At 55.1% G+C, this 22940-nt stretch overlaps 1 protein-coding gene across 4 annotated transcripts; it reads left to right on the top strand.

The window, feature by feature from the left end:
- Window positions 1–5910: 5910 nt before the first annotated feature.
- SIDT2 (SID1 transmembrane family member 2) lies at window positions 5911–21931 on the top strand. Of its 4 annotated transcripts, XM_045556404.1 has the most exons (28): window positions 5911–6632; window positions 8313–8434; window positions 8682–8846; window positions 8936–8981; window positions 9408–9509; window positions 9616–9699; window positions 10397–10496; window positions 10693–10758; window positions 11681–11774; window positions 12138–12190; window positions 12543–12554; window positions 12932–13003; window positions 13167–13238; window positions 13431–13493; window positions 14306–14424; window positions 14770–14843; window positions 14948–15014; window positions 15540–15613; window positions 15764–15887; window positions 16100–16217; window positions 16745–16881; window positions 17154–17262; window positions 17513–17589; window positions 17765–17811; window positions 18094–18199; window positions 18787–18897; window positions 20266–20379; window positions 20468–21931. In XM_045556404.1, exons 1-28 carry the CDS (start codon window positions 6450–6452, stop codon window positions 20528–20530), a joined length of 2574 nt encoding a protein of 857 aa, XP_045412360.1. In that variant the 5' UTR covers window positions 5911–6449; the 3' UTR covers window positions 20531–21931. The 4 variants fall into 4 exon arrangements, with proteins under 4 accessions (XP_045412360.1, XP_045412361.1, XP_045412363.1 ...); XM_045556405.1 differs by lacking the exon at window positions 12543–12554; XM_045556407.1 differs by lacking the exon at window positions 13431–13493.
- Window positions 21932–22940: the final 1009 nt, after the last annotated feature.

Below are 22940 nucleotides of genomic sequence, written 5' to 3'. Positions count from 1 at the left end.
TGCCCATCTTTGCTGAGCTATCTCCCACTCATCTTTTAAGAACTCAAGGACACCTGGAGTGTTTTCTGACTTCCCCTATTTCCAGCTCTGGTCTGTGTTAGATCTCACGTCCAAATTCCCCTCATACCCTGCATATACATATCACTGTGTATTAGATGTTTATCCATTTGTCTACTAGATTATGAATTCCTTAAGAACAGAGAATGTAGGCCAGGCATGGTGGCTCACGCTTATAATCCTAGCACTCTGGGAGGCTGAGCCTAGTGGATCGTTTGAGCTCAGGAGTTTGAGACCAGCCTGAGCAAGAGCAAGACCCCATCTGTACTAAAAATAGAAAGAAATTAGCTGGACAACTAAAAATATATAGAAAAAATTAGCCGGGCATGGTGGTGCATTCCTGTAGTCCCAGCTATTTGGGAGGCTGAGGCAGAAGGATCGCTTGAGCCCAGGAGTTTGAGGTTGCTGTGAGCTAGGTTGACGCCACGGCACTCTAGCCCAGGCAACAGAGTAAGACTCTGTCTCAAAAAATAAAAAGTAAATAGAAAATGTATTTTAAGTAGCTGTGTGTTCCCAGCACCTAGCTTAGTGATGAGTACAAACTAGGCATAGAATAAATTAGTGAATAAATGAACAAGGGAATGAATGGGAAATCGAGACAAGGGTCTCGCTGTTGCCCAGGCTAGAGTGCAGTGGCGTGATCACAGCTCACAGTAAACGTGAACTCCTGGGCTCAAGCAATCCTTCCCATCTCAGACTCCCTAGTAGCTGGGACTAGAGGTGCATGCCATGGTGCTCAGCTAATTTTTAAAAATATTTTTGTAGAGTCAGGATCTCACTATGTTGCCCAGGCTGGTCTTGAACTCCTGGCCTCAAGTGATCCTCTTGTCTCAGCCTCCTGAAGCACTAGCATTATAGCCATGAGCTATCCCACCTGACACCATGCTGCTGCTTATGAGAAACAACAGATGTACCACTGCTGAATTTGAGTGGCTTTAAAAAAACAAAGAAACAACAGATGTTATTCCTGCTAGTGATAAATAAAGGCAAAACTGAAACAAAATTCAGATATTGCTGTTGGTGACAAAGGGAAAAAGTGAAACAAACTTCACTGAATACCAAAAACATTCTTAAACTCCTAAGACAGAAAAAAAATTAGAATACCCAAACCAGAAAGATGCTGCGCTATTGTACTTAATATGAAAGTTTCTGAGATATTTTCTGGAATTATTTGGTTAGAACTAGATAGAATTAATGATAATTTTTATAGGAAAAGTGAAGGTAGAAGAAAAAGCTATACTGGTTCAGAGGAACAAAGGTATTATGAATAGAGAAAATTAACCATTGTGAAGGCTCTGAAATCAATGATATGGGATGTGGCCTGTATCTGAGCTAGTGGATAAAGAGAGGAGATCCTTTCTATTATTGAGAACAACTTGGAATAAGGACTAGGTAGCTGCACCTGATCTTTAAGTTTTTTTTTCTTTTTTAGAGATAAAGTCTCTCTCAGTCGCCCAGGTTGAAGTGCAGTGGCCTGATCATAGCTCCCTGTAACCTCAAACTTCTGGGCTCAACCGATCCTCCTGTCTCAGACTCCCAAGTAGCCGGACCTACAGGTGCACATAACCATGGCCAGCTAATTTGTCTAATTTTTGTAGAGATAGGGTCTCACTATGTTGCCCCAGTTGGTCTTGAATGCTTGGCCTCAAGTGATCCTACTGCCTCGGCCTCCCAATGTACACTAGGATTTCAGGCATGAGCCACTGTGCCCAGCCCACGTGATCTTTAGGTACAGTCAGAGATGGGTAAAGCTTTTTTAGTTGTATCTTCTGATTTCTTAGCCAGAAACCCAAGCTTTCTTGAAATAGGAGGATAGCTGGCTCTTTTTTATCAGTGATCTTTGGAGGCAGAGATTTGAGTTGATCAATTATTTATCTGCTTGTTTTCTGCAACCTGATGACCAGCCTTGTTTCCTGGAAAGCTCTGATGTTGGTTCCGTCACATGGCCAGAGGGAACCAGATGCAGGGCCTGAATGTATGTATTGCGGATGTTTCCCAGTATGAGTGGTGAAAGCCCAGTTTTAGGAAATGGAAAGTGACTGATCTATCTCTGGCAGAAAGTCCTGCGCATTTGGTCAAAGCTGCTCTCCCTTGTCTCCCTTTCTATAGACAATAGTTTAGGAGGATGAATACAGCCAGGCCTAGCTCCCCTGTATTTAGGACGATGGAGGTGAAGTGTGGGGCTCAGAAAGTTAAAGTAATATGCCTAAGTCACACAGTGCAGGGATTTAACTAGAACTTTCTGACATCAAAAATCCTTGTTTTTTCCATAATAGTGTGAAGCTGTGTGACAGGTTTGAGTCCTTATCCCCAGAATGGCAGATTAAATCTTGTGTCTTTCATTCCTAATATGATGCGCATCAAGTTTTCACAGTCCTTAAAAGAGAGATAGCCAGACACAGGGAAGCCCTGGGAAAGAACAGAACTTGCATGATGGTGAGAAGCGCTGAACTCTTGCTGCTGGGGCTGCCTATGTCCAGGACAATTCTTTTTGAGCTCCAGGTGAACACACTGAGCCCCGTTTATGGCCACAGTGAAAACGAGGAACTTCAAGTCCATTTCCTTCAGAGGGGTTGGTTTTGCAACCTTTTTTTCTGGGTTAAAGTTATCATTACTTGATTCTAAAGTCTGTTTTGATTCTGGCACCCACCCACAGGCATAGTCACTCCCTACCTCCCAGGTTCCTAAATTACTTGATTGGATTCGGCTAATCCATTTACCGTGCTTCTTAGGGAATCCAGCTCCTGCTGCAGTCTTCAGGTCATTCTAACAATACCCGAGCCAGCTGAAGCTTCCTCCTTGTTCTCTTGCCCCAAACTTCACAAATCCCCCGTGACTTAAAATGGAGCTGGACCCATGGGTCCAGCAACCTTGTCAGCTGCTTGGTGAATGGTCCCATTTCTTTGGTCCATTCAGCACTCAGGCTCAGGAAGGATGGCCCACAGGGAAAGAGAACTCATCTAAGCCTTATGACCCCACCCTGACCCTTGCAGGGCTAGGGTTGGGGTTGAGCTTTTTGTACATTATGGAAGAGAATGCAGTAGCTAGACTTGCGAAGAAGGCCAAGAGCACTTCCCTGAGGCCTTGACTTCTCCCCTTTGCACTCACAAGTCTGGCTTTGAGACCCAGCACTGTCATTTTATGCTGACTGCTGCTGCCAACAAAAAGGCATTCTCTCTCTCTGGGCTGCCAGACCTCAGAAAGGGCCTATTCATAACTGGGTTGTGCTGTTTCCTCCCTGGGGGGCGGGGGGAGTAAGGAAGGTTCTGTAGACGTGGAACAGCAAGAAAATCTGAGGCTGCTGCCCTCCCACTCTGTCTGAATATCCAGGATGCTGAGGATTCAAAGATTAAACCCTCGAGACTTTGCAAAAGGGAAGGATCCCCTTGAGGTTTGCTTGAATAGCTTTCTCCCAAGATATTGCCAAGAGAAAGGGGACAAACAGGAATATTGATAATCCACAGGAATATTGATAATCACATTGTTTGGCCCAGAACAGTGGCTCTCAAATTTTATTGTGCATAGAGTTCCTGGAGTGCTCCACCTCCAGAGACTGTAATTCAGTAAGTGCAAATCAGGGTGCTGGATGTGTATTTTAAACAGGTCTAGGGTCACATTTTGACCCAAAGCTTAAGAGGCCAACTTGGAAATATAGTGCAGAAGCCTGTAGTCCCAGTAACTTGGGAGGCTGAGGTGGGAGAATCACTGGAGCCCAGGAGTTCCAGGCCAGCCATGAAAGAGAAAATAAAAGTCCAGTTGGCCAGTTGGACAGTGGAAATCCTACATTGATTCTCCAAACTGGGGAGCTGACTGCATGGAGGGCTCATTATGAAGATACCTCTTGTTATCCTGAAGGTCCTCTGATCATTTGTCTGGAAAGAGTACTGGACCAAGGTGCAAACTTGAGTCTGAAGAGCTACTAATGAGCTGATTTTTTCTGGGCTTTACTTCATTCATCTGCATAATGACAGGTTGGCCAAGGAAACCCCTTAGGTTCTCTCTAGCTGACTTTCTAGTGGCTGCAGCTTGCTTCTGGTCTTCATCCTCATTTGCCCAATATAACTCGAACAGTGCCTGGAACATAGTAGCTGCTTATTAAATATTTTTTGCAGGAATGAATAAATATTTATAACTAGTTATAAGGTAAAATAGTTCTTATTGAAACAATGCCCCAGGTAGTTAAGCAGGGCTAGGAGGAGCTGAGACGGCTATAGTCCTGCCAGCTGTGAGAACTCTTGACAAGTGACTGGGCTGGGTGGCTTTATCAGGAAGTCTGACAACCTCCGAGATGGCCACATTTATTTTCCTTTAAACATATCTAATTTGTCTTATAAAAGGAATACGTGTACATTGTGGAAAATATGTAAATTTTGAAAAATATAAAAAATAAGCTTTAGGCCAGACACAGTGGCTCACACCTGAAATCCTAGCACTTCGGGAAGCCGAGGCAGAAGGATTGCTTGAGGCCAAGAGTTCAAGACCAGCCTGAGCAAGAGTGAGACTCCCCCCCATCTCTTCAAAAAAAAGAAAGAAAAATTAGCCGGGTGTGGTGGTGCACACCTATAGATCCAGCTACTTGGGAGACTGAAGCAGGAGAATAGCTTGAGCCCGAGAGTTTGAGGTTGCAGTGAGCCATGATGACGCCACTGCAGTCTAGCTAGGGTGACAGAGTGAGACCCTGTCTCAAAAAAAAAAAAAAAAAAATTAAATAAACCTTAGCTGGGTACAGTGGCACACATCTGTATTTCCAGCCACTCTAGAGGCTGAGGCAGGAGAATTGCTTGAGGCCAGCCTGGGCAACATAGCAAGACACTGTCTCAAAAAATAATAATAAATAAAGTTTAAAAGCTGCCCACAATCCAGTGATTTTTCTTTTGGTGCTTTTCTATACTTTTGGGATTGGAAGAAAATTATGTATGTGTTTTTTAAATCGCCTGTAATTAAAAGATAACCATTGTTAAATTTTTAATGCAATTTTTCATATCCCGGAATTCTCTGCTTACATGTCCTTTAAAGTCTAAAGCATCATTTTTGATGGTTTCATGATAGAGTAGCGCATTTAACCACTTCCTCAGTAGGGACATTCAAGTTGTTTCCTTCATGCTTTATATTATAAATATCACAGTGATAAGCACAGCTGCACACACACACTTTTACCTGTGTTTCTTATTTTCTTAGGATAGAGTTCCACACGTGGAATTATTGGATCAAAGAGTATAAAGCTCTTTAAGCTTCTTGAAACACAGTGCAAAATACTTTGTAGAAAAGTTTTCACCAGTTTACCCTGATGGTCAGCAGCTTTCAATGAGCTTTGTAACCGCCTCTGCAGAAGAGGGAAAATAGCACCGCAAGCTTGGAAGGCTTCCCTGCAGCTGTGTGGCCCCTCCAGTGGGAGGTGAGAGGCACGGGGGTTCCTTCCACGGTTCTGCCTCAGTGTCCCCTCCGCCGGCAGGGCCACTGTCCTCTGTCCCAATTCTTTGAGTTCTTCACTTTTTAAGATCCCAGGAGAAAAAAATGGGCCAGAGGTGGAGGATGTTAGTGGTAATAGCCGTAGGGGCGGGGGCGGAATCCCTATGTTTGAGCAAAGAGAATTTGTCAACAAGAACCCAACACTTGGAGGTCCTTCACAGAAACATCCGCCTATTCTAATGTGAATTTCCGGAGATAATCCGGATTAATGGAGGAGAAGGCGGTAGCCGGGTAGGAGTTGGAGAAGGGGTCGGGGGCTTTCCCCTCCAGCTGGAGGGCTGCGGCCCCTTTAAGGGCAAATCCGGGAGCTGGCCCTTTAAATCTGTGTCAGTTTCCACCGACGTCAGCGGCAGGCCGGCCGCCCCGCTGTTTACCGCCCCGCGGCGCATCACTTGCCGAGTTCCCGGCGCCCGGGCCGCGGCGTCCGCCTGCCCTTAAAGGGCCCGCGCCCGGGAGAACTCGCCGCGCCGCAGGGCGTCGGGTCGCACCGCTCATCACGCCCCTCATCCTCTGACTCTCCTCCCTTCGCGGCCGCTCCCGCCGCCGGCCGGCTTCTCCTCCCTCCCCTTTCCCGGCGTCTCCGGGCTCCCGGTAACAAGCCGTCCCTCCTTCGCACTGCCCTGGCCGGGGGCTGCAGGGTCTCGGGACCGTGCTCGGTCCCTCGCGAGCTGGGGCCCCTTCCCGTAGCCCGTACCCCTTCCCTCCCCTCCCCCTCCCCGCCGCCCCCTCCCCTCCGGGGCTCCTGGGAGCGTCTTCCCAGCTCCTGGGAGGGGACGTTTCCTAATCTCAGGCCGGGGTTAAAGTTCTGGTCCTGGTGAGATGCTGGAAGCTGCAGCAGTAGCCGCAACCCGTCCCGGAGGTGTCCTGTCGCCTGTCGCCGCCGCCACCACCGCCACCGCTGCGACTGCCGCCCTGCCGGGGCCATGTTCGCTCTGGGCTTGCCCTTCTGGGTGCTCTTGGTGGCCTCGGTCGAGAGCCATCTGGGGGTTCTGGGGCCCAAGAACGTCTCGCAGAAAGACGCCGAGTTTGAGCGCACCTACGTGGATGAGGTCAACAGCGAGCTGGTCAATATCTACACCTTCAACCATACTGTGACCCGAAACCGGGTGAGGGCTGGGGCTGGGCTTGGGGGCTGGGGGTGAGTTGGGTGAGCAGACTAGGGCTAGGCAATCTGCCACTTCCCTGCTCTTCAGGAGGCCCCATGCCCATGACTGAGCCATCCGGATGGGTTCCCAGTTCCCATAACCACATTGGAGCCTCTTGACCAGTCCTCCTTCCTTTGCCACCAGTTTTTCTTGGAGTCTCCAACTGGACAGTTTTTGAAGTTGTCTCATTCCCATTTTCTTTACGACCCCCATCCTTGGACCAGTGGTGGTCTGAGCTGGCCTGGCCTGCTGCCTGCCCTAACCCCCAGGGACTGACAGCTCTGTGGGGTCTGGGTGCAAGGAGAAGCAGGCTTGCTACTGGGCTTGCCCACAAAACCTCAGGGGAGTGAGACTGGCCCCAAACTGAAAGGCTCTGCCCAGGCAAGTTACAGCTCAGACTCCCCGGGGAGATGAATGCAGGATTTCCGAGACCTCTTCCCGCCGGAAAAACCAGCTGGTCTTGTAAGTTGAGGGTAGCAGAGATAAGGCCAACTGCAAGTTGGATGGAAAGGGAAAGGGAGTTTGTCCACTGTGAAGAATCCACCTCACCCTGACTTCTCTTTCATTTCTTGCCCCATTGTGAGTCCCCTGGTTGAACATGGGCGTACCTAGGTCTGGGAAGTTGAAGTCTAGACCTCAGGCAGATCTGAGATTGAGTGAATTTTTGCAGCTTGGCTGTGTGGTCACCTGCCCAGCTCTCTCTTTCTCTCTCTCTCCCTCTGTCTCTCTCTACGACTGGTTTTACTGGGAAGCAGCAGAGCTGAGATGAGGAATCTGATTTTTTTCAAAATGGGGAGGGGTTTGGTTGTATGGCAGGCCAGGATCTGCCCTCAGTGCCTGGTTCTCTGATGTTTGATCTCCTCCTGCTTGGAGCTGTTTCTTCCTTTTCCCCCGTATCTGAGATCACCCCAAGAGTTGTGGCCTCTTCCCTTTTGGGAAATGCTGTCCTAGGACTTGGGTTCCAGCAGTCCAATAACAAGCATTCGCAGGATTTATTTAGTTTTATTTTTTCTTTAAGCTCCTACTGTCCTGTTTATGTTCCCCCATACCTCCAAGGGCAAGTATCATTTTATAGAGGGGGAAATTGAGGCTCAGAGATGTGACGTGCCTTTTCCACAGCCCTGTCCTTTGTTTAGACCTAAGGATACAATTTGGCTTTCAACACCCTCCCCATGGGCTCTGGCCCCCAGATTAGTTGTTGAACTGGAGCTGCCTGCCGGTCTCCTGGCTCACAGGGAAGAAGATTGAGGAGCACTTCTTGCTCTCCTGTGTCCACATATGTCGTGTGCGTGTGTACACATGTATGTGCAGGCCTGTGCATCCCAAGCACATGGATAGAAATGGGGTATCCCGGAGACTTCCAAGGCCTCTGTTGTGTTTCCTTGGGGAGTTAGGCCCTGCACACACCTGCCGTCCAGGAGCTGGTCCCTTCTATAAGCCTCTCCTCTAACTCAGCGCAGGTCCCTCCTGCAGACTAGAGATTGTTCTGGTAGAAGAAGGCGTGAAGGCAGCTTCCCAGCCTGACCAGAATGGAGAAGGAACAGTGGCTGGTGTGAGGGAGGGCAGGGCTCACAGTCGCTGGAGCCGTGCGTCCTGGGTGGCCGATGCCTGAGAGAGGAGCATTTCCATGTCATCCCGCAGACGGAGGGCGTGCGTGTGTCCGTGAACGTCCTGAACAAGCAGAAGGGGGCGCCTTTGCTGTTTGTGGTCCGCCAGAAGGAGGCTGTGGTGTCCTTCCAGGTGCCCCTAATCCTGCGAGGGCTGTGAGTAGGACCTGGGGATCAGGGACCTTGCCCAGAGCCTCACCCAGGAACCCCCCGTTTCTCCTCCCCATTCCCCGAGCCTGGAGGCGGGTCAGAGCCATGAGGCCAAGTCCCCAGCTGGAGCTTGCTTACCCACGTAGGCGGGGGGAGGTGGTGGAGACTGGACAGGAGGAACTGGGGCCTTGCTGCTCTGGAGTGGCAGGCCAGCTGGGGCAGAAGCAGGTCCTGACTCTGCTTTGGGCCACAGGTTTCAGCGCAAGTACCTCTACCAAAAGGTGGAACGCACGCTGTGTCAGCCCCCCACCAAGAATGAGTCTGAGGTCCAGTTCTTCTACGTGGATGTGTCCACCCTGTCACCAGTCAACACCACGTACCAGCTCCGAGTCAGCCGCATGGATGACTTTGTGCTCAGGTCCGCAGGGTAGAACGAGGGGACCAGGGGGCCTGTCCTCCTTCCCGAGCTCTGGGAGTGACTGTGGGGGGCTCTTCTCTGCCCTGCAGGACCGGGGAGCAGTTTAGCTTCAACACCACAGCGGCCCAGCCCCAGGTAACATCTCCCTGTCGGCCACCCCTCAGCAGGAGAAATGGGGGAGCTCGAGTTTGAGAATAAGGTGGTCAGTGGTCTTTGCCGGGGCGTTCAAGTCGGTCGTGTTCTCCTTGAGGGGACTCGCTGGGAACGGAAGCTCTGGCCCTGAGGGGGTGAGGGACAGACAGTGCAGGACAGTGTGGAGACGTGGGGTCTGGTTGCCATCTGTCCCACTCTGCCTCTCAGGCACTGTCCTGCGTGTGCAGCTGAGGTGGAAGGGAATGATCTACAGAAAATGGGACTGCTATGGTCAAGGCCCGAGAGAGCTTCCATGCCCAACCCTGAGAGGATTCTGGGTCCTTGCTTATGGGAGACTGTTCCCTCCCAGAGGGGCCGAGGGAGCATGCTCATGAGATGGGGCTCTCCCTGCCCCTCCTATGTCCTCAGTACTTCAAGTATGAGTTCCCTGAGGGAGTGGACTCGGTGATTGTCAAGGTGACCTCCAAAAAGGCCTTCCCCTGCTCAGTTATCTCCATCCAGGACGTCCTGGTGAGTTGCCTGCTCTTGTCCTCTCCACCGGCCGGCAGCAGGGCTGCTAAAGACAGGGGCAGGCCCAGGTGCCCATCCATCTGCCTCTCCCCTCCTCCCTCTGTAGTGCCCTGTCTATGACCTGGACAACAACGTTGCCTTCATCGGCATGTACCAGACTATGACCAAGAAGGCAGCCATCACTGTGCAGGTAGGAGACACACATGGCCCTGGGGGAGGTGTGGCCAGGCAGTAGACTGGGTAACTTTCCAAGCCCTTGCTCCTTTTCCTCTGCCCATTCCTATCTCACACAAGACGGAGTTTTGGCCCAGTCCTTGTGACTTTGAGTCCCTTGATATATGTGAGAGTTGAGCCATCATCCCAGTCACCCTTGGGGATGGGAAGGAGCAGCTGTCATATTTGCTTCATTCATTGTAACAATGGTGAGGTGAGGAAGGGGCCCCAGAGCCCTGGCCGATGCTGGGTGTTACCCTTGGCTAAGGCTGGGGACAGGGTCGGAGAAGCCATGTATTCACTTCACAACATGTAGTCATGCCACTGACAGGGCAGTCTTGCACCCGCACTTCTCCTGGCTGATGCCCGACCTGTAGCAGGACAAACCACGTGGAACACACATATTTGCTCACCTGGCCGTAGTGTAGGCGCAGGATCTGGGCTCTGGTGCCAGATAATCCTGGCACTACCACTTACTGGCAGAGTGACCCTCAGCTAACTTCGCAAAGCCTATCCAGCAGGGAGAGTAATAGTACTTATCTTAAGGGTCTTTGTGAGGGTTAAGTAAAATAATGTCTATAAAGAGTTTAGCGTAAGGTCTGGCCCAAGGTAAGATTCAGAAGAGGATGATGATGGGGACGTTCGTCATGATGTCCGTCCTTGTCTTCCTGCAGCGCAAAGACTTCCCCAGCAACAGCTTTTATGTGGTGGTGGTGGTGAAGACCGAAGACCAGGCCTGCGGGGGCTCCCTGCCTTTCTACCCCTTTGTGGAAGGTTCGTTTGTGCCCTGGGCCTGGCTAGGGATGGGGAGGGTCGGTCTCTTTCTTGGAGGAAAGACAGCCTGCAGGGCTGATTGGTGGACCTGGTGGCACATGGATGTTTGGACTCAGACTCTCCAAGGCCTGGTCCCACCAACTCCAGCCAAGCTTCAGGCTCCTACTTTTATATCAATTTGACGTTTTCCTTCCAGATGAACCAGTCGATCAAGGGCATCGCCAGAAAACCCTTTCGGTGCTGGTATCTCAAGCAGTCACGTGTGAGTGTGGGTGGCTGAGTGGGGATGGACAAGCCTCTCTGGGGTGTGGGGTGTTCCCTGTGCAAGCAGGCCAGCGGGGCAGGAGGGGGAGCGACCTTGGCATTGGCTTCCAGATAGGGAGGACCAGGAAATGAGTTCCGGTGTACTGTGGTATGGAGAGTCTGAGACTGAAGATTGAAGTACTGAGTTCTAGTTCACTCTCTGCCACTTATCAGCAGTGTGATCTCACTGAGCCTCAGTTTCCCTGTCTGTCTATAACAGAGGTAATAAAACTTGTCCCATTAATCTCACTAAGTTGTGAGGTTTAGCATAACATTAGCAAGAAAATACTAGGCCTGGAGTCGGTGCTCAATAAATATTTACTGAGTGATTAAGTGGGGCTTTTCACAAATAGGAAAGTATTAGGGAAAAATAAGGGATTGTGACAGGAGGGGAAAGGAGCTGCCTCTCCTGTACGGGTTATTTATTCAGCAAATATTTATTGAGCACTTCCTGGGTGCCAGGTGGTGTGCCAAGGCCTGGCCCTTAGGGAGCTCCTGTCTGCAGGGACAGGAGGCTATTGCTCTGCAGGACGAGGAGAGCTGTGATGAGCAAAACACAGGCTACTGTGGGGACGCAGGACTGAGAAGCTTCTTAGAGGGCACAGTCCCTGAGCTGTGGCTTGAAGGTTAAGTCAAGATGGAGTTTTCGAAAAGTAGAAGTGAAAGTTCTAGCACAGGAGCAACATGAGCAAAGACAGGGTCATGTCAGAGTTTGGCATGTTTGGGGACTGCCGGTTGCTCACTCCGGCCGAGGCAAGGTTTGAGGGGAGAAGTGGTGAGAGATCGGGCTGGGCAGAGAAGCCAGATCCCAGAGGCACTTGGGTGCCATGATGGGAAGTGTCAGGTTTTGCTGTGTTCACCGTCTTGCTTCCCTCCCGCAGCCGAGGCCTACGTAGGTGGGATGCTGTTCTGCCTGGGCATATTTCTCTCCTTTTACCTGCTGACCGTCCTCCTGGCCTGTTGGGAGAACTGGAGGTAAAGTGGAACTGCTGGGCCCTTCCCTGGTCTAGGGTGGGTTTGGCAGGGCACGTCAGGGAGACAGGCTGGCAGGATCTGAGCTGGCCCAGAGTGTTCTGCGCCGTCCACAGGGCATGGGGAGGCAGGTCCCTGTGAGGGTCTGTCGTCCATGGGCCTCTCCTCTGGAAACTAACCCCTCCCCTCAACCTTCTTCCTAAGCATGAAGAGCCTGTATTGCTCCCTAGCCTGAGAGTAGTCCTTGGATCCAGGGTGGACGACAAGGTTTAACGGATCAGAGTGGGTTGGAGAGGGGAGAAGGAAAACCAGCCCAGCACTAAGGGTCTGTCCCATCTGGGTGGCCTCTGGATTCTGTCCCTGCAGGCAGAAGAAGAAGACCCTGCTGGTGGCCATAGATCGAGCCTGCCCAGAAAGTGGTACCTCCAGGGGCCCGGGTGGGGAGGAGGGGCCTGTGTGTTTTGGAGGGGACAGTGGTGGGTGGTTGACTTAGGGGTTGGAAGAGGAAGGGCCGGGGGCTTCTGAATGTTCAGACTGGGAGTCACACTCTGCACATGGGAACGGGGCTGGGGTGTTGTGCCAATCCATTCCTGCCATGAACACCTTAGTGGCTGTCACTCAGTTTGTTCTCTGTGTTTATCTACACTGTCTGCCTGCCTCAGGCAGTGCCGCTCACAGTCTCTGGGATTATTAACCTCTCATTTTCTCTCTCTTCCTCCCACCCCTCCCTCCCCTTCTATCCCCCCTCCTGCTTGGGACCTTCTCTCTCAGCTTCTCTCCTTGGTAAGCTCCAGATGCTGCGGGCAGAGGAGCTGGCGTCCAGCGTGGGGAGGGAGGTGAAGCACAGGGCTGCTGAGGGGACCTGGGCAGGCCAGATGATGCCGTGCTTGCTACCGGTAGCTTAGATGTGTCAGTCTGTTGACCTTCCGCCCTCTCCAGGGAGGACAAAGGGTGGTGGTGTCTCCATGGGAGAGGCAGGTGGAGGTCGGGCAGGTGCTGGGGGTGGGAGTGAGCGGCGTTTGCCTGGAGAGGTGCTTATTCTTTGCTGCTGGCATGGCCTGTCTGCGGCCGTCTTGTCTGGATTCTCCCTTTTCTCTTCTCCCTGGCTCTAGGCCTGTCTCTGCTTCCAGGGCTAAGGGGACCTCGACTTCTCGTTGTAGGTCACCCTCGAGTTCTGGCGGATTCCTTTCCTGGCAGCTCCCCTTATGAGGGCTACAACTATGGCTCCTTTGGTACGTGTCAAAGCCAGAGGCTGTGCTTGCCTTCCACAGCCTGGCCTCCTTAGGCTGCCGCCTCCTGACGCCCCTGCCCCTGCTCAGAGCCCCTTAGGGATGGTCCAGCGTCCCCTTCCCTGAGGTCTCTCCTGCCTACCTCACCACTGATCGTTTCCTGCAGAGAATGGTTCTGGATCCACCGATGGTTTGGTTGACAGCGAGGGCACTGGGGACCTCTCTTATGGTTACCAGGGTGAGTGGGCCGGGCAGGGAGGGGCTGTGTGGTGCAGGGCTGGTGTTGGCTGGGTGAACCGTCATGGTGGGCGGATGCCTCTTCTGCCAGATGCTGGAACCAGGGAAGGGCCTGCTGTTTTCCTGCCCCTCTCCTCCCTCATCCTCTCCTCCTTGGTCCTGGTTCCTTGGTAACTTTCCCTTTCCTTTGAAGGGCACGACCAGTTCAAGCGGCGCCTCCCCTCTGGCCAGATGCGGCAGCTGTGCATTGCCATGGGTAGATGTGGGGAGGGGGTGGGGCCGCCCTGCCAATCAGCTCCTGCCAGGGCAGTTGACTGCCGACTCCAAGGCCAGACAGACGCTTTGTGCATGGCTTCCCCATCTGATGCCAATGATTTCAGCTCTGTGTCTTCTGAGATAGGCGGGCACTGGCCCCGATGCTGGTGGGCTGGCACTTTAGCTGCCCCTAGCCCAGATGTTGTAGTTTGCTGTCTTCTTTGCCTGCTGGGGCAGCGCTTGAGGGCATGGGTGTCACATTCTGGGCCCTGGGGGCTTTGGTCAGGCAAGGTCACTGGAGGAAGCTTCTGAAGGCAAGAGACAAAACAGGCCAAAGGAGAGATGCTCTTTCTAGAGGCAGCATCATGCCCCGACTGTGCTCCACACCCACTGGGTCTTAACCCAGGGCAGGCCAAGGCAGTGTCGTCTCAGAACCCACAGGGCTGGGTACCTTCTAATCAGCATGACTTGCCGAGTTCAATCCTGTGGCTTATGTCCAGGGCCTAGGGTCTGCCCGGTGTCCTGGCTTGGGACGCCCTAGCTCGGCGAGGGGAGCCAGGAGTGGAGCGAGGCTGGAGCAGGCTGTGTTCGATGGCCGCTTTGCACAGCCCACCCTTGCTTCCCGCTAGGACTCGGGAGCACCTGATATGTCCTCCCAGCTCCTGGGCCCGCCTCCACCCCTGCTTGGAGCCCCAGCCTACAGTTTACCTCTTCCTCACCGCCTAGTAATTTTTACAGTGGCCTCAGATGGGTGGGGGCAGACCAGGGGTTTTGCGCTCACTGGCACAACCCCTCCCTCCCTGCCCTTCCCAGGCCGCCCCTTTGACCCAGTGGGTACTCGGCCACGGCTAGACTCCATGAGCTCAGTGGAGGAGGATGACTATGACACGTTGACGGACATCGATTCAGACAAGAATGTTATTCGCACCAAGGTCTGACCTGTGGGCCTGGCCTGGGCAGGGGCTTCCTGAGGACGGGGCATTCTGTGCTCAGGCCCGTGTGTGTTTCCCACTGACATGGTATTTTAGGGCAGCGGAGGGAAAGAGCTGAGCTGGGGCAGCATAGATTCCTGGGGAAACGAATTCAACCTCCAACCCCTTCCCGACTGATGGGCCAAACCCTCTTGGTCCTACTGGCTGCAGCAGTGGGATGGCCTAGAACCCTGCCCCCCTGAGTCCGGGCCTGTCTGAGGGAGGCCCCTGCTGTCCACTCCGATCTGAGCGACAGGGGCATCTCCCAGGCGGCGGGTAAGTGGGGCTCACTCCTGCTTCTCCCAGCAATACCTCTATGTGGCCGACCTGGCACGGAAGGACAAGCGCGTGCTTCGGAAAAAGTACCAGATCTACTTTTGGTGAGTGGGCCAAGCATACTGGGGTTCCTGTTATTGGGGGGTGGTACTGGCAGGTGATGTGGCGGCTTCTTAGGTCCCCCCCTCACTGCTGCCCTCTCGCTCAGGAACATCGCAACCATCGCCGTCTTCTACGCCCTTCCCGTGGTGCAGCTGGTGATCACCTACCAGACGGTGAGAGGGCAGGGCTGGCTCACCTTCGCCATGGCCTGGGACAGCGCCCCGGCGTGGGGCTCTGGAATGAACACAGGTCTTAGGTCATGGGCCCTGGGTTCAAATCCGAGCTCTGCCTCACCGGCTGCGTGACCTTGGGCAAATCACTTAACCTCCCTGAGTAGCAGTTTCTCCATCTGCAGAGTGGGGGCAGCATGATACCAATGGCAGCACCTTCCCCGGGAAGCTGTGGGGCTTATGAAACAGTGTTGGTTTCCCTTCCCCTTTCTCTGTACTGTGGGCCAAGAGCTTCCATCCTGGTCACGCCTCAGGGCTTTTAGCCGCGCCTAATGAGGGGGAGTGTGACTGCTGGCTGGCATCGCTCTTTTCAAAAGCAGCCTGTGGCTAGTGTACCGTGTGGCCATACCTGCCAGCAGTGGTGGCACTTGCTCTGTTTTGCCACACGGCCCGGGGGGTGTGATGTGGGCTGTGGGCAGAGTGGGGCGTGTTAGCAGCCCCACCCCCTGCCCCCCACTCCTGCTGCAGGTGGTGAATGTCACAGGGAATCAGGACATCTGCTACTACAATTTCCTCTGCGCCCACCCACTGGGCAACCTCAGGTGGGGACCGTGCTGGGAGGCCACCTTCTCTGGGCCAAGGGTGAACCAGGGCAGGGCAGGGCTTTGCAAATACCTGCAAATACCTGCCTGGGCTGGAGCAGAGGCCTGGGCATGAGGCCCAAGCAGTGCGCCTTGTGTTGCCCTTTCTAGCGCCTTCAACAACATCCTCAGCAACCTGGGGTACATCCTGCTGGGGCTGCTCTTCCTGCTCATCATCCTGCAGCGGGAGATCAACCACAACCGGGCCCTGCTGCGCAATGACCTCCACGCCCTGGTGAGGGACACGCCTGCCTGCTGAGGCCTTGGCTCCACGATGCCCTTGCTGGCAGGCGTAGCGTGGCCCTGCCCCCTACCCCCAACCTGCCCAGACTGGCCTGCCCTGCACACACACACCCCAACCCTCCTCCTCCTCCACTCCTCTCTGAGCTCCCTCTTCTGGGCCCCTTCCTATCTCACTTCCTCCCTCCCTTCCCTTCTCCCCAACAGGAATGTGGGATCCCCAAGCACTTCGGTCTCTTCTACGCCATGGGCACAGCCCTGATGATGGAGGGGCTGCTGAGTGCTTGCTATCACGTGTGCCCCAACTACACCAATTTCCAGTTTGGTGAGTGGGGCCACCCTCTTCTTTGGCCAAACCCATAGCAGGGACCTGCATGCGTCCTCCATCATCCCTAGTCACCCACAGGGGTCCCCAAGACTCAGCCCCGTAGAAAACGCCAAGGCTGGGATGCTTGTGTGTGCACCCATCCTGGCATAGAGAAAATGGGCATCCGCGTGTTGTTGCATTCATCTGTTGAGCTTCTCTTACGTAAAGGTGTGTGCAGGCACTCAGGAGACTAAGGTCATTGAGAAATGGTCCTGATTTCTGGACGCTCACAGACTAAGACACTCACACTAAGTTGTCTTTGCCATCAGGACAAGTCAGACTCTGGGTAACAGCCTGGGGGTGGCAGTGTGGGGTGGCAGGTACAGTTAAGGGACTGGTATTCAAATGCCAACCTGCCACCAACTCGCTCTGTGCCCATAGCAAGGTGTTGGGGCTCTCTCTTCCCCTCTGAATGTCAGGGCCGGGAGTTCTCTGCTGAGGCCTGGTGGGTGTTTCTGTAGCTCACTCCATGTCCCCCAACCTAGACACATCGTTCATGTATATGATCGCGGGACTCTGCATGCTGAAGCTCTACCAGAAGCGGCACCCTGACATCAACGCCAGTGCCTACAGCGCCTACGCCTGCCTGGCCATCGTCATCTTCTTCTCCGTGCTGGGCGTGGTGAGGGCCTGACCCGCTCCGCCTCGAGCCCGCTGACTTGCTCTGCCCACCCTATAGGATAGGAAAGGGGCCCGTGTGTTCACACACGTGGGCGTGCACACCCCCTCTCTGCCTCCTACAGAAGAGATCCCTGCCCCTTCCCTGAGATGCCTTCCCGGGCTCCCCCTCAGAGTCCCAGCCTGGCCAAGCAGTGAGCCCCAGGCAGGGCGGGCCATGGGAGCAGCATCCCTCGGGGGGCCTCCTCACCGCTGCCCCCGGTGGCCTCCCGACAGGTCTTTGGCAAAGGGAACACGGTGTTCTGGATCATCTTCTCCATCATCCACATCATTGCCACCCTGCTCCTCAGCACGCAGCTCTATTACATGGGACGCTGGAAGCTGGGTGAGGGCATGCCCAGGGCAGGGCCTGTGGGAGGGGGCCTGGAGGGCCTCCTGGAGTGAGGGGTGGTGGCCTCAGGGACCTGGACACCCAGGAGACACTCAGGTTCTGGAGGAACCACTGGGCAAGGAATCCGACAAGGCCTGGGCATTGCTCTGCCCACCGAAGGCCCCAGCTCCTCAGCTGGCCCAGGCCAGGGGTCCAGCAAGGACGGGCGCCCTGTGCCTCTCAGCACCATCCCCTCTCCTCGCAGACTCGGGGATCTTCCGCCGCATTCTGCACGTGCTCTACACCGACTGCATCCGGCAGTGCAGCGGGCCCCTCTACGTGGTATTGCCGGGCTCCGCATCCCCTTTCTCCTCCGTCCCCTCTCATCCCTCCAGCGGGGCGGGGGGCATAGCTGAGAACCCAGGGTAGGGGCAGGGGCCAGCTGACTGGGGCCTTCCTCTCCCTCTCCCCCGTCTCCCTTCCCCCCCTCAGTCCCTGTGTCTCTGCGTCCCTGCAGGACCGCATGGTGCTGCTGGTCATGGGCAACATCATCAACTGGTCGCTGTGAGTCTGGCCGTTGTTTGTGGTGGCCCGGCTGGGTGGACTGCTGGGGACTAACTAGGCCAGCCACTGGCTGCCTTGGAAGCAGTGGGCAGCTTCTTAATGTTGAGCATGAGAAATGGGGGCTGAGGACAGAGGTGTTGGCACCTGGGCTTCTGGAATCTTCGGGCGGCCTCTGAACCCAGCCCCACATCATAGTGAAGCGTGGTGGGGGTAGGGGCAAGGAAGAGCCCCTTTCTTGCTCTTGGCCCCCCAGCTCCACCAGCCCCTCACCCTTCTTGCCAGGGCTGCGTACGGTCTCATCATGCGCCCCAATGATTTCGCCTCCTACCTGCTGGCCATTGGCATCTGCAACCTGCTGCTTTACTTCGCCTTCTACATTATCATGAAGGTGAGCGGGGAATGAGCCTCCCGTCAGCTGCTCTGCTTCTGGGGGAGGGAGACAGGCATGGCCGGCCTGGGGCAGCACTTAGGGGAAGTGGGGAGTTTTCTGTGCATCTGTCTGTGCCAGTGAGGCTTGAGGCGGGGAGAGGCTACAGCCTCTGTGTGTGCCCCCTGCGAGCCAACTGCAGCCTGAAGGCCATTCAGTGAGCTGCTTCCATGTCCTCTGAGTGTCGCAAGTTGTTAAGGGCCCCTTTCAGTGCAGGAGGGGCTGAGAGGAGGTAGGAGCTGAACTGTGGTGGGCCGGGGCCTCTGAGGACCAAGCTTCCCGAGGGACTCCCGGCCCGTGTGCTCTGCCGGCACCGGGTTCTGGGTACAGGGAGGCCCAGCCAGCATGGACGTTAGGGTGAGGACCGCAGGCTGCTGCTGTGGAGACACGTTGAGCTCTGTGGCTGTGTGAGGTGGTATGAAGCCAAGACGGCTTCCTCAGGGGTTGGTCCCGAAAGCCTGGGAGGGCACCGGGAGGAAACTCAGAGAGGCCGGGAGAGGGGTGGGAAGGCCCGGCCCTCAGGCCGTTGTCCCTTCCTCAACCCCCAGCTCCGGAGTGGGGAGAGGATCAAGCTCATCCCCCTGCTCTGCATCGTCTGCACCTCCGTGGTCTGGGGCTTTGCGCTCTTCTTCTTCTTCCAGGGGCTCAGCACCTGGCAGGTGAGTACGACCCATAGGCTCATCGTGAGCCAACAAATGCCAATCCTTTTTCTTTTTTAAATAAGAGATGGGGTCTTGCTATGTTGCCCAGGCTGCTCTTGAACTCCTGGCCTCAGGTGATCCTCCGAAAGTGCTGGGATTACAGGTGTGAGCCACCATGCCCAGCCTAATCTTCTTTTTAAACACTGTTGGGGAAGCACCTGCCATGGGCCAGCATTTTCATAGCTGCTTTCTCATTTAATTCTCCTGGCACACAGCATTGCAGCCTGGAGAGAGCTCCATGTTACTTAGGAGGCAGCTGAGGCTCAGAGAGGCCAAGTGACCTCCCCAAGGGCACACAGCCAGTGAGTGGCACAGCTGGGATTTGAGGCCAGAGAGGTCAGGCTCTCTCCCCTCTGTCTCATAGGCTACCTATCATGTGTCAGGCTCTACTTCTGTGATCAGAACTAAGTCTGCCGTGGTCTCTGCCTCTGAGGCACTCACAATCTAGTTCCAGAGACGGAGAGAGACTATTAGTACGTGTCTTGCTGTTTACAATCTGATTCATGAAATGAAGGGCACAGGCATGATGGGGCCAGGGGAATGTGCAGGAGGACAGAGGACAGAGAGGACTCTGTGAGTTAGGAGTCCAGGAGCGCTTTCTGGAGGAGGGGGCCTTGTTGCCTTGTTCTTGGCCATAACAGCTCTGGGAGACGGGGCAGGGCCCTATGGCCCAGACATGCTATGACCTGAGTAGTGACACAGGCAGATTTGGAGGTCAGTGAATGCACTAATTTGGGAGCCAGGCGAAGACTGAGAGCTCCTTGAGGGCAGGGCAGGTCTTGGTCATGTCTTTGGCCTCAGCATGCAGCACGGACAGCCCCAGACATGGGGGATGATCAGTACATGTCTGTGGGATAGAGGTCTCAGGTAGAGCGGGGAGGACCTTGAGTGCCACAGGTCATGGCTACTGTCCTTGAGCAGGGGTGTGACCTGACAGTAGTGCTTCGGAGAGAACAGTGAGCCTGGAGACAGAGCAGGGCCGGAGTCCAGGCAGGGGAATGCGTTGGGAGGCCTTCTGGAACCTCTGAGTTGAAGGCGTTGCAAGGTTATTACAGCCTCAGCTCTTAGACCAAAAGAAGAGAATCTGAAGGGAGGAGGGCAAGAGTGAAGGGAAAGGACGAGCAGAAGCCAGCAGACTCGGGGGGAATTTGTATCCAAAGGCCATTTCTCAGATGAGGGGGACAGGGGCGAGAGACGAGTCAGAACGGGGTGCTTTCCTTCCTGGGGTGGGAAGTGGGGCGCCCTGGAGTGAGAGGGGAGGGGGGCCCCCAGCCCTGGCCTTGCCAGAGCAGGGTCAGCAGGAGGCTGTGTCTGCTCCTCCCCCAGAAAACCCCCGCAGAGTCCAGGGAGCACAACCGAGACTGCATCCTCCTCGACTTCTTTGACGACCACGACATCTGGCACTTCCTCTCCTCCATCGCCATGTTTGGGTCCTTCCTGGTAGGCGGGACCTGGCCCAAACCGGGAGGGTAAAGTAGAGGTGGAGGTTGCCTCCCTCTCTGTGGCTGACCTGGCGTCCGTCCCCCAGGTGTTGCTGACACTGGACGACGACCTGGATACCGTGCAACGGGACAAGATCTACGTCTTCTAGCAGGAGCCTGGCCCTTCACTGCACCTCAGGGGGCTCTGAGCTCCTCTGTGTCACGTGCCCGGCACCTGTGTAGCGCCGGGGGCATGAGTCCCAGCGCTGCTGCCCAGCACTGCATAGTGGCGGGACAGCGAGGCCTGGCCTAGGCCTGGCCTGGGACAGTCATGGGGTGGCATCGAGCCTTGTAGCTGCCCTCTGCCGGGGAGGAGGCCTGCTCCCCCGAGCCCCCAGACATTGGCCAAGTTGCTGCTTTCCTCTCAGTGTTGGGGCCTTCCTCGGGCCCCGCCCGTCCTTTGGCTCTCCGTTTGTCCCTCCGTTTGTCCCTCCACGGGGGAAGGAGGGAAGGTGATGCCCTCCCCATCTCATGCCTTGCATTCCGCTCGTCCTCCTCACCACCTCCCAAGCCTGGGTCCCAAAGCCCTTTCCTCCTCCCGCGCTCCCTCTGCAGGGCCTGCTCTGGGGCCTGAGTCTCTGTCCTATACCGGGGCCCCAGTTCTCTTTGGGGCTGCACCTGGCTGCCATCACTGCCCACGCCGGTCAGCCAGGATGGAGGAGAGTCTGAGACTTTGGGGACTGGCCAGCTGGTGCCAGACTTTTGGTGCTAAGGCCTGCAAGGGGCCCAGAGCAGTATGTACCCTCGTCCCTCTGACCTATGCTCAGGGCTGGCTCTTTAGCAATGTGGTCAGCCCAATGTGAGAACCACCTTCTCATCTGCGAGGCTAAATTCAGAGGTCACCTCCTTGTCCCATCAGTCCCCAGACTGATGCCAGCACCAGGACTGGAGGAGAAAGTGACTCACCCCTTCCCATCCTTTCCAGGCCCTTAGTCCTGCCAAGCCCCAGCTGGGGGCCTTTCAGTGCCATTGACACTGCTCAAGAATGTCCAGGGGCAAAGGAGGATGATAGGGAGCCCAGCCCATCCTGCCGTCACAGCTGCGGGAGCCCAGTGCCTACCTTAGAAAGGGGCTTAAGGAAGGGACGTGCTCTGTGCCTCTGTGTCTGCAGTCCCAGCCTCACTCTAGGACCCAGGCTGGCTTCTGAGTTTCCGTCCAGTCTTCAGCCAGGTTCTGTGTTAGTCGCACACGTCCATACTTACGAAACCTTGGAGTTTACACTGAGTCGCCCCAGTTCGGGGCTCCCCTGGCAGCTCTGGTCCTTGGATCCCTTCATCCCACCCCATCCATTCCAGATGCCAAGGATGGGGGAGGTCGGGTCAAGCCTCTGCCTCGGGGATGGGAATGTGTTTTATTCTCCCAACTTTGTTTTTATAGCTCTTCTTGGGCTGGGTGGAGGAAGTGGGTCTGGATGTTTTTTTCAGAACTCCGTTTTACGTCTGTCCGTGCTCCGGTTGCATTTCTGTTTTCTATGAATGAGTTTGCATTCAATAAAGAAACAACCAGAAGCAGCTCTTGGGGACTTGCTTGCTCTCCCTTTCTGGGTGGAGATGTTGGGGATGAGGGGCGCAGGGGCCCTCCATCTCCCATTTCTCCTGGCCTGCCTTTCTCTTCCAAGCCATGGTCGCACTGAGAACTGCAGTTCTTTGATTTCCCCACGTTTTTCCTCTCCCTCGAGCATTAATTCAGCAAACATTTGCTGGGAGCCTGCTCTGCACGAGGTATTGTGCTGGGCAGAGGCCAGTTATTGAAAAAGTCTTTGCCAAGCCATCCCACTGCTGCCAATCTCTCCTTACCTGGCCAATAGCAACAGCCTCTGCACACATGGCCCCACCCACCAGGCTCAGGCTGGCTTTACTTCTGCCCCGAGCGCCCCCGCCCGCCAGGCTGCAGGCCCAGGCCGCGCTCCCTGGTGTGCGGACACCGAGGGTGCAGGCTGGGGCAGGGGCGGTACTCGGGGAATGCGAGATGGCGATGGATAGTGGGCAGGCGCCAAGAGGGGGTGGTTTTGAAATGCTCCCGAAAGGTTCATTTAGACTTCAGCCGGCCAAGGAGGGCAAGATTTTGAAGCCAAGGAATCTGGTGAATTCCGGACACAGCCAGGGGCGTGCGGGGTCCTGGGACTGAGGAGGGTGTGGGTTTTTTCCTTGCCGATCCCAGCTCCTCTCCGTGCTCTTCCCCGCAGCCACCACTAGGAGGCGCTGTGACTCTATGCACCACCAGGCTCGGGCCGCAGGGCTGGCCGTGGGGGCGGGACTTCCGAGGCGGCCCCTCTGCTGGGGTCTTGCTTGGCTTGGGGTGGTGCTGGGGGCGTGTGTAGTGGAGAGTGTAGGTCCTCCCTGCCAGGTACCCCAGGATGGGGTGGGGGTCAGAGCAGGCAGCCCAGGGGTGCTGTGAAAGTCTCACCATCTATCCCTCCCTGAGACCTCTGAAGCCAGGTACAAGCAAGATGTGAGCAGGCCTCCCTCCTGGGGCGATGGAGTCCAGTCTGCTTTCCAGGGCAGGTAGGGACTGTTGTAA

This window comes from Lemur catta, chromosome 7, assembly GCF_020740605.2.
Source record: "Lemur catta isolate mLemCat1 chromosome 7, mLemCat1.pri, whole genome shotgun sequence".
Taxonomy (NCBI): Eukaryota; Metazoa; Chordata; class Mammalia; order Primates; family Lemuridae; genus Lemur; species Lemur catta.
This window is presented reverse-complemented; position numbering and strand designations above follow the sequence as displayed.